Source organism: Castanea sativa, chromosome 1 (assembly GCF_040712315.1).
Source record: "Castanea sativa cultivar Marrone di Chiusa Pesio chromosome 1, ASM4071231v1".
Taxonomy (NCBI): Eukaryota; Viridiplantae; Streptophyta; class Magnoliopsida; order Fagales; family Fagaceae; genus Castanea; species Castanea sativa.
The window spans coordinates 19,225,033-19,235,037 of NC_134013.1; the positions used below are offsets into that span (position 1 = coordinate 19,225,033).

General features: G+C 33.9%; 1 protein-coding gene across 1 annotated transcript; it reads left to right on the plus strand.

Moving 5' to 3' along the window:
- The first annotated feature begins 1,167 nt into the window (after nt 1-1,167).
- LOC142622746 (small ribosomal subunit protein mS47) lies at nt 1,168-9,581 on the plus strand. The gene is made up of 14 exons (XM_075796271.1): nt 1,168-1,503; nt 1,699-1,779; nt 1,917-1,985; nt 2,526-2,589; nt 3,611-3,690; nt 4,450-4,533; nt 5,610-5,694; nt 5,883-5,968; nt 6,066-6,187; nt 7,329-7,389; nt 8,624-8,722; nt 8,811-8,912; nt 8,993-9,034; nt 9,135-9,581. The coding sequence occupies exons 1-14, from the start codon at nt 1,360-1,362 to the stop codon at nt 9,252-9,254; spliced, it is 1,239 nt and encodes a 412-aa protein (XP_075652386.1). The 5' UTR covers nt 1,168-1,359; the 3' UTR covers nt 9,255-9,581.
- The last annotated feature ends 424 nt before the right edge of the window (nt 9,582-10,005 follow it).

Genomic DNA, 10,005 nt, shown 5'->3' on the forward strand with positions numbered 1-10,005 from the left:
ATTTTCGCCAATTTTTATAGATATCCTTATAAAATTATATTTAAATTTTTTGTGGGTCTCAATTAGCATCATGTTGTATGAAAATTAAGCAATTGTATAGTTAATGTCTCCATGAACATTAAAAAAATTTGGTAGCATCTCTCCCCCAAAAAAATTATCGTGGCATTTAAACAAGATACTGTCAGTAAACATCCCTGGGTTTTATATTAGAACCCCAATCAATGCCAAAACCAAGCTTAAGCCTTTGAAATATCTCTCACCTTCACTTTTATTTTATCCAACACAAACAAAATAAATAAATCCAAATGTGTGAAAAATAAATAAATCCCAGAGGGAGAACCCAAATTCAATTTATGTAAGAATTCAGGACAAAAAATTGTAATCATTCATGAAAATTGGTTGTTCATCTGATTAATTTATCGAAAATTATAATTTCCATGAATTGTGGGAATTCTACATCTCTCCTTTTAGTTAAGGAGATACCAATTCTCACATATCTTGCTTTTGTGAGAATTACTAGTGTGACATTTTAATTTTTCACATATTTCCCTTAAAAAATTAAGTATATGTAACTAATTTCAGAAAATAAAATGTTTCTTTTTATTTAGATCATACATATACTTAATTTTAGGGGAAATATGTGAAAAATAAAAATGATAGATGCATAATCAATATTTTACATATAAATAGGGCTTAAAATCAACATTTTCAAAAAGAAAAATGATAGATGCATAATTCTCAACAAAAGAAAAAGATACATACAGAGATTAATGACCCTCTCACTTATTTAAAATTGAGTGTACGTAAATATAACAACTCAACTCAAGTTAAAAGGTTTTTGCGAATTTTAGTTAGCTCAACTAATAAAAAATTTTGTAATTAAATAAAAGATTTGAAGTTTAAACCCTACTTATACCAAATTATTAGTGCTTTAGCTTTTTTTTTTTTTTTTTGAGAAAGATTAGTGCTTTAGCTTGATAACAAAGACTAAGAAGCAATTATTATAGAATAACAAACAGGCACCAAAAAGAAAGAATTAAGACGCCTTAAAAAAAAAGCCCAAACATAATACAACTGGGCTACACAAAAGCCCGACCATCTTAGAATGTCGAATTTATTACCCGACAAAATGTGTGCCTCACAATACGACGTAGTATGAATCGTATGATGACCAAAGTAGCACACTGGTTGAGGTTGAGGTTGAGGGTTTGGAGAATTTGAGAGCTGAAACCAACCTCTACTGTTCTGTTCTGTTCTGTGACTGTGACTGTGACTTAGGAGGAGAGAGAGAGTGTGTAGTGTAGTGTAGTGTAGCAGAGACAGAGTGTGTTTTTGTGTTTTTAGAAGTAGAAGTAGAAGATGCAGAGTTTGAAAGCTTTGGTGGGTTTGAGAAGTAGAAATAGTTGTTCATTTCAAAGACCCAGATTTCTTTCTCACCATTACCAAAGACCCTTTTCTGCTCAACCAAACTACGCCCCCCAAAACGATGATGTCGAAGACCAGGTCTCTCCCCATTTATCTCTATCTATATGTTTTTGTACCTCCATGTATGTACTCACTTTTAGAGATTTCAATGCCTGTGCTCTCTTTTTTTTTTTTTTCTCTACAAATTTTGTCCTTTTTGTATCTTAAATGAAACCCCATTTGTGGGTCTTGCTCTATTGATCTCAAAGGTTTCGAATTTGCGTGTGCTTTCAGGTTTTGGTTCAAGGAAGAGCTAAGTCAAGAGCTTCCATTCTCAACAGACCTTCTGCTCTCAATGCTCTCACTACTTCTATGGTTTTTTTCTTTTTTCTTTTTGTTACATTTTCTCCATTTTCCATCACTTTCTTCATGTGGTTGTCTGTTCATTTTAGTTCATGCCCATTTGGTAAATTTTTTAATTGGAGTTTTTTTCCCCCTTTATAATTTTGTAGGTTGCTCGGCTTAAGAGATTGTATGAATCATGGGAAGAAAACTCGAATATCGGCTTTGTCTTTATGAAGGTATTACATTGTTTCCGGTTGCCCTGACACACACAAAACTCTTTGTTCTTCTTATATTTTTTTTGGGGGGGGGGGGGGGGGGCATGTTTGATTTCATGTTCAATAACATCTTCTACAAGTTTGCCGTCTATGTGAGTTGCTAATATTGTTTTATGATTACACTGAAATTGGCCAACGTTGTCATATGATTGCGAAAAAGGCAAGAGGTGTGGAGTGGCCCTGGCATTAGGGGGAAGAAAAAAGATTACATTGAGAATGTAGATGGACTCTAATCTTGGGGATGTGTTGTGCTCTTATATTCTATTTAAATGATATATAAAAATGAAGACATGGAAAGCTGCTTTTAGGATGTTTCTGGAGGAATGCATTTTTAAAATAATTTTCGTGATACTGTTAATGGAAATGAGCTTCCAAATGCATTCTATGTGTCTAATTCATTAAAATCATTTGTGGAAGTGATTTTGAACATGTAAACATGCCCCTATGCTTCAAATTTGGCCACCTTTATGTCTGAGATGCTATCTTGAATTTTTTTTGAAGGGTAGTGGCAGGGCTTTCTGTTCTGGTGCAGATGTTGTTACCCTTTATCGGTTAATCAATGACGGTGCGTTGCCTTTTGATCTTTTCCTTAATTATTAGACTCAATGTCCTCCATACTTTTCTTTTTAAGGTATTATTAAGAGTGATTAGGTTTACATAATGTAGTCACTAATTTTGGAACCAATGCAAAAGCAAATAATTTTGTTTTCCTTTTCTTTGGCACTTTTTAAGACCTACTTTCATTTTTCATGGCAGTGGGTCTAAAGAATTCTGCCTTTTTTTTGTGGGTATGAACTTATTTACACATCAACAAGCACTCAATTAGTAAAATTGTTGTTTCTGATGTGCATATCTGGCTAATTTTCATTATAGAGGAGAAGAATACTGATTCTAGTCATATGCCCCATTGTTTAACTGGGTCAGTGTCATATTACAGATTATAGTAATGATGAATCAGATGGTTATTTAGTATGGTTCTCAGTAATCAGGCCAAAATGCTAGCATTGTATTGAATCCTACAGTTTGTTCTCAACAAGTAAAATTGCTTATTCATCACCAACCAAAAAAATAAAAAATTGAAGATCTTAATATCTTATAGATTTTTACATTTAGTGGCTTTTGGATTTGATTATCAAACAATGGTATTTATAATCTAAAATCCAGTAAATAAATATTTTTATGTCTTGGACCTCTTGTTTGTTAGGGCTAAGCACATCAGTGAAGATGTTATGCTCATTTAGACCAGGTTTGGCAGATGGGGTATAGAACAAAATTAACATTGGAATTCTGAATCAATTTAACAAAAGGGAGGGGAAGGGGTGTTAAGAGGTTGTCCAGAGGTGCTTGCCATGGTTTAATTTGGATTTATTTGGATGAAAATGTTCCAAACATAGTTGTTGTATATTTGGGATCAGCAAGTTTCAACAACTATGTATAAGGTGTAACTGATGTCTTCTCTGACTATTTGTGGTTTCAAATTTCTTATTACAATTTTCTTCTGGTCGGGAAACGGTTGTTACCTTCATGGTCTCATTAGAAATTGAGTAGGTTGTTAATATCTTTATATTTATTTTGATCATACGCAGGGAATGTTGAGGAGTGTAAGAAGTTTTTTGAAACACTATATAAGTTTGTATATCTTCAACGAACATATTTGAAACCACATGTAAGTATTCCTCCCTTAAGTTTTGGAAATGTCAGAAAATTTTAGTTAATCTCCTTCCTTTTGAATTTGAAATTTCAGAAAATTTTAATGAATAATATAATTATCTGAGATGTCAGTTTTCTTCTTGGGGGCATGGCCAGGTTTCAATCATTTTTAATGCCTGTGATTCTGTGAAAATATTAAGGATTTAGACCATGTATTTTCTTGCTTGTCCCCTTTTCCCCTCTGTATTGGTGTAATGTTAATAAAGATATGGATAATTAAATTATTTCTTTTTAGTGAGACATTATGAATAACTGAAAAATGTTGGTAAAATACCCCATAGGCATAGTGAGGGTAAGCCCATATCTAAAGTATTGAGGAAGCACTAACATAATTTAGTCTGGCTGCTTATTAAGCCTCAATAATGTTGATCTAATATAAAATGTATCCTATCATTTTTGAAATGTATCATATAGTGTGTCATAAAAAACGTTGGCTAGTGTCATGTGTTAATTGCTTCTCTCATGTATTATCACTAAAATAAGTTTTGTTACCAATTGCTTTATCTTGTTAGGATGTCTGTAGCATTGACTATGGTATCTTGCATTGGAGGTTTATGTGATAGAATGATATTTCATTATCATTTTTTTTAATCATGTGATGAGTTGTAGCATACTTGTGGTTTCTTCTGTCTTAGGGGGGAAAAAATCCTTTTACCCATATGACTATCACTGTCCAGTTGGCAAATTGATGATCATTTAATTGACATCTATACAGGTGGCTATCTTGGATGGTATCACTATGGGAGGTGGGGCGGGAATTTCACTTCCAGGAATGTTTCGTGTAGTGACTGAAAAAACAGTATGTAACTGCTGCTACTCCCAACTGAATATATATATATATATATATATATATATATATATATATATTTATTTATTATATTATATTATATATATAATATAATATATAATTATTTTTTCCTTTTGAGCTATCAATATCCTCCTGTTTTATATGAACTGTAAAAAGTTAAGCTAAGTGAAGCTCTAGGGTTGTTGATGGGTCGGGTTCAGTCGGGTTTTTGTTCAAAGTGCCACCTGATCCCATCATGTCAGGTTCAAACATCAGTAATAATGCCGAAGGAACGGTGTCTTCAGGTATTCAGTTGGTTGCATTGGCTTAGCAAGTCGATGAAAACGACAAGCAGCCGATATCGAGGGAGGGAGAGAGGGGCTTCACTGTTGCCAGATCTCAAACTTGTGGAAGTCAGACCGGCGTCCCATGACCACAATAGGGAGTGTCTCACCTGCAAATGGTGGTGACTGTCAGAGAGAGAGATACCTGAAGATTGTTTGGTCTGGTTAATCAATTAAGCTTCCTTCAATCTGATACCTGCACGGATCAAATTTGCTTTTATAAAATTCAATGCCAGCCAAACTGGCTGGTGATATCATCCGAAAAGGGCCAGGTTGCTTTGAACAGCTGTATGAAGAGCGCTATTGGATTTTAAGCTATTATCTTGACTAATAAAGATAGTATATAGCCTTAACCTTTGGATGAGATGAAAAGCGCATAATCTTGATTGTGTGTGAATGCTTTTGCTGTTTTGTTAGGACTTCCAGATAGAATACATATGTTCAGTTTCCTCAGGGAGATGAGGATCACTTTTTAAAATTCTTTTTATCAGTATAAAAACCAAGTAATGAAATGTACATCTCTACAATCGCTCCATGATATTACCTTTAGTAGCAAAAACTGTATGTAGCATTTTTCAATCTCCCAAACATCAGTAAAGCATCCTGAACTTATCAAAAAAAAGAAAAAGTAAAGCATCCTGAAATTTTGCTTTCTGGTGTGCTTTATATACTTTTGTATAATCGCCATGTTTTGGTGAAGTAGATGCATAGCCCAAAGCTTCTAACCTCAGCATGAAATTGCAGGTTTTTGCCAACCCAGAGACTCAAATGGGCTTCCATCCTGATGCAGGGGCTTCCTATTATCTTTCTCGTCTACCTGGCTATTTGGGTAAGATATTTTGTTCAATTTGAAGTATGCAATATCTTCAAGAAAAACTTAAACACGTACTTGGATTCACATGGTTTTTATACTGTTCAATCACTGGGACCGAGCATTTAACTTTTTGAATTGTTATCCATTTCTTCTGTAAACATGAAAACATATTTGCGAACTGTTGCGTTCTATTTTCATTGCAGGGGAATACTTAGCTCTTACAGGAGACAAGCTCAATGGTGTAGAAATGATTGCCTGTGGCCTTGCTACACATTATTCATTAAATGCAGTTTGTTTTCACTTCCTTTACTTCTTCATTTCTGTTTTCTATGCTTTTTCTTCATTATTGTCAGCTTTTAGTTTTAGCTATCAACTCTCTCTGACAGAGACTTGCTTGGGTTGAAGAACGCGTTGGTAAATTGATCACAGATGAACCTTCTGTTATAGAGACAGCCCTTGCGCAATATGGTGACCTTGTCTATCCAGACAGGGGGAGTGTTCTTCATAAGTAATGATCTGACAAATACATCTTAGTTCTGCAGATTTTTATCAATTTTATTGTCCATCATGCTTGTGTAGAAATTCATTAATGTTTAAAGTAGAGTTATTAAGGTTAAAAGTAAAATTATATATAGGGCTGCTAGAAGCTTTGAGGGTCGCGAACGGTCCATTCTTGAGTTTAAGTCTTTTTTCTTTTTTACTCTTCTCGAATGGTGTTTAGTTTTACCTTCTTTTTCTTGTCTTTCCCTTCTTGTTTTGCTTGATCATTGTAATTTGGTTTCCTGATGTTTTTGCCTCTTTAGTACATTACCTATGTATGGGGCTGTGTTCTTCTCTAATATATTTTTTCATTACTTATCAAAAAAAAGAAGATATCTTTGGCTATGTTCATATTGCAGGTCATTGTAAGACTGTTGTTTTCACTTAGTGTAGTATGGAAGTACTGGACATGGTGATATTACTACTAGGGTGAAAGAAGGGACACTTTCATTTCTCTAAAAGATCATAAAGACCCATAATTTGATTGCTGGGACATCATTGATTTCAGTTCCATCTGAAACTACAATACCTGAAGATGTATCAGCTGATATCTAATTATCTATTATACACTCGTAGTGTAAACAGGTGCTTTACAAATCTACCTGTCATGCTTTAAGAAACTGGACAAATTTATTTAGTTGGTTGCATTTGAAAAATCAATTTTCAGTTTCTCAGATTTTTGGAATAAGAAAATTGCAAATCCACCTTGCTTTGATATAACTGATATCCAATGACTCGTGTTGATTTAGTTTACTATTTTTGTTACATGGAGCTCCTAATTGCACAAGTCATGCATGAGAGTGAAGGGAAAAGTGTGTGTCTAAGTCAAGTTGATATTCCCCATGGAAAACATAGTTCTCTGTGCAAATGTTCCTCTCTGCCTCTATAAATAGTCTGAAATCTTGATTTTCCATAATATTGATCTGTAGATCAAAAAAATTAACTGATGCTGATGGCATTTTCTGTATAAATTCATTTTTGTTCATATAAATTTTGTATTCTTGAAATAAGAGGATTCAGTATTTGATGGTCTATTTTAGAAATGCATGCAGTGGCACTGATGTCTCTGACTTAATTTACTTGCCTGTCCTGTTTTGATTTTGACTCAGGATTGACACAGTTGATAGATGCTTCTGCCATGATACAGTTGAGGAAATTATCGATGCTTTGGTAAGCATAAAACAATGTTTCTTCACTAGGTACTTGATAGAGTTGGATGATGGTGAATATTTTAAAAAATAATTTAATTTTGTCAGATAAAGGTTCACTGCCCAGCAAAATTAGTTGGTGGTTGATTCTATTCTTGTACATGAGCATTGTCTTTCCTTTTTTTCCCCCTAGAAATTTTCTGGGGTTTCTGTAAAAGATACGAATTTTTTTAGTTAGAAAGAATGTTCAGTCAATATTATAAATTTATGGTAATTTTGAAATAAATTCCACATCCTGAAGTTGATTTCTGTTGGCTAATCATGTCTTTGTGACGCTTTCTGAATCTAGGCTGTTAGTGTGAAACCATATCCTTTTTTGGTTGATCATCATCATCGTTATTATTATTTTGGTTTTTCCACTTTAGAGAGTAAAATGGAAATTTTTTCCTGCCTTCCAAATAGGAAATTTGGTTCTATCATACTTATAAATTTTTTTTAAAAATAATTGGTTCTATCATAAAAGTTATGATGAACTTCTTTAAACAGTCAATAATTTTCTTGTTAGGCACTTTGTCTCCCTTTCGGTGGGAAGCAAAAGTCCATTACTGCTCTCAGAATATCGAGGGCAACAAATTGCATCAAGTGCCTTATTAATGTTTAGTCCATTATCAGCTGGATTTGTTAGGATTTAATTATTTGTAGCACTATCTTTGCAGAAGTCATAAAGCTTAATTGCTTGGAGTACCATGATTGATTTCATATAGCTGATATTGTTATCTCATTTTGATTTATTTGTTGATATGCCTGATTTGCAAAGTGGGTCCAAGCTTAATCATTTTATTCTGACGGTTATATAGAAAGTTTTACTAGAAAACTAATGAACTCTATACAAAGAGTGGTAAAAATTAAGCCTTGGATTGAAAGATATAATACAAATCAATCTTCAACTATCAATTTGTATTTGCTGCACATCAGTCTCAGGCAAAGAGCTGGAAGACTGGTATTCTGCATTTCATGAGGCCTGAAATATTGTTCCTTGCATTGAAGAGACAGAACACATTTTTAAGTTACTTGTGATTAAATTTGATTTGATAGATAGCCAACTCTGGTGGGGCAATTGTTTGTGTATGGATAACATTTAGCAACTCTTTTTTATCTCAATTTTTGCTAGAATTTATGTCCTGATATATTTTTCTTTGATAAGTTAGAACTTGCACCCTGATGGATTGGTTGTTTCTTCCTACCAATTTGCTCAGGAAAAGGAGGCAGCGGAGTCTTATGATGAATGGTGTAAAACAGCCCTCAAGAAACTAAGAGAAGCCTCCCCATTAAGCTTAAAAATTACTTTGCAATCTGTGAGTTACCTTACTTGTTTGCTTACATGTGGTTGTAAACAGTGTTTGCTTTTACACTTCGTGCCTTGACTTTCTCCTTTGCAATTAGATACGTGAAGGTAGATTTCAAACTCTTGATCAATGTCTTGCTCGTGAATACCGGATTTCCCTTAATGGGGTTTCTAAACGGGTTTCAAATGACTTTTGTGAGGTATGGGATAAACCATTTCTAATGTGAAGATCACTGTTGAATCTGCTCTTACATTACCCCTTCGTTTCATTCATCTGTAGGGTGTTCGGGCACGATTGGTGGATAAGGACTTTGCGCCAAAGGTATCCGATCTTTCTTTCCATAATTCATATATCTTAATCGTTAAATCATGTTTCAAGTTAAAAGAAAAGTGTGAATTACTTTTTAATTCCCAATATGCAGTGGGACCCTCCTAGTTTAGCAGATGTATCAAAAGACATGGTTGACTGCTGCTTCTCCCGGCTTGATGAGTTTGAGCCTGAACTGCAGCTGCCCACGGCTCTGCGAGAACCTCACATGTGAGATACATTCATAAATACTGTGTAATGATTATCTGCCTTGGTGGTTGGTTTTGAATAAATGTAGCCATTTCAAGGTTTTTCTTAGAGAAATCATTTTTTGGACATTTTTGTTGTAAGTTATCATTCTTAAAGCACTAAAAGTAGTCTTTCATGGCCATTATTTTTTGGAAATAGTTTATTTTCTTTATGGTACATCAGGTGTACAAGTGTATTCCCTGGAGAACTATACATGAGGGTTTGTGTTCACATGGTCCATGGAAGCGTTGTTCCCATGTATTTTGCATCACTTCTTGACTTAAATTCATTATGATTTCCAATCCTTTTCCTCTATCAGTTGTAATAGCTTGCAAATATGATTATAGTACGACTACAATCACTGTTTGCTTACTGGTACTAAAGATGATTATATTGTACCTTGAAGCAACTTAATGGTAAAGTTTGAGGATTTTTGTTTTTCCAAATAACCTTAAATATCAAATAATTTTGTTAGTTGTCACATTTTAAAATAATGTGGGAAACTAGCATCTCGAGTGTCTAAAACTTGAGTTACAAGATAAAACTCAAGTTTTTGAGTCTCGATTTGTAAGCAGTGGCATCTAAGGTGGAAAAATATCCACGTAGAACTCAAGTTTTGAAGACTCGAGTTTCACCGTTTTATTTTTCCTGTATGTTCTTCTTCCTCGTGTTCTTCTTCCTTGCGTTTTATTTTTTCCTTCTTCTTCTTCTTTGTTCTTACACACTGCAAATCTGAA

Coding starts and splice junctions, on each gene's coding strand:
- LOC142622746 (XM_075796271.1), top strand. CDS start 1,360: ATGCAGAGTTTGAAAGCTTTGGTGGGTTTGAGAAGTAGAAATAGTTGT. Junction 1,504..1,698: donor ACGATGATGTCGAAGACCAG/GTCTCTCCCCAT, acceptor GTGTGCTTTCAG/GTTTTGGTTCAAGGAAGAGC. Junction 5,969..6,065: donor CACATTATTCATTAAATGCA/GTTTGTTTTCAC, acceptor TCTCTCTGACAG/AGACTTGCTTGGGTTGAAGA.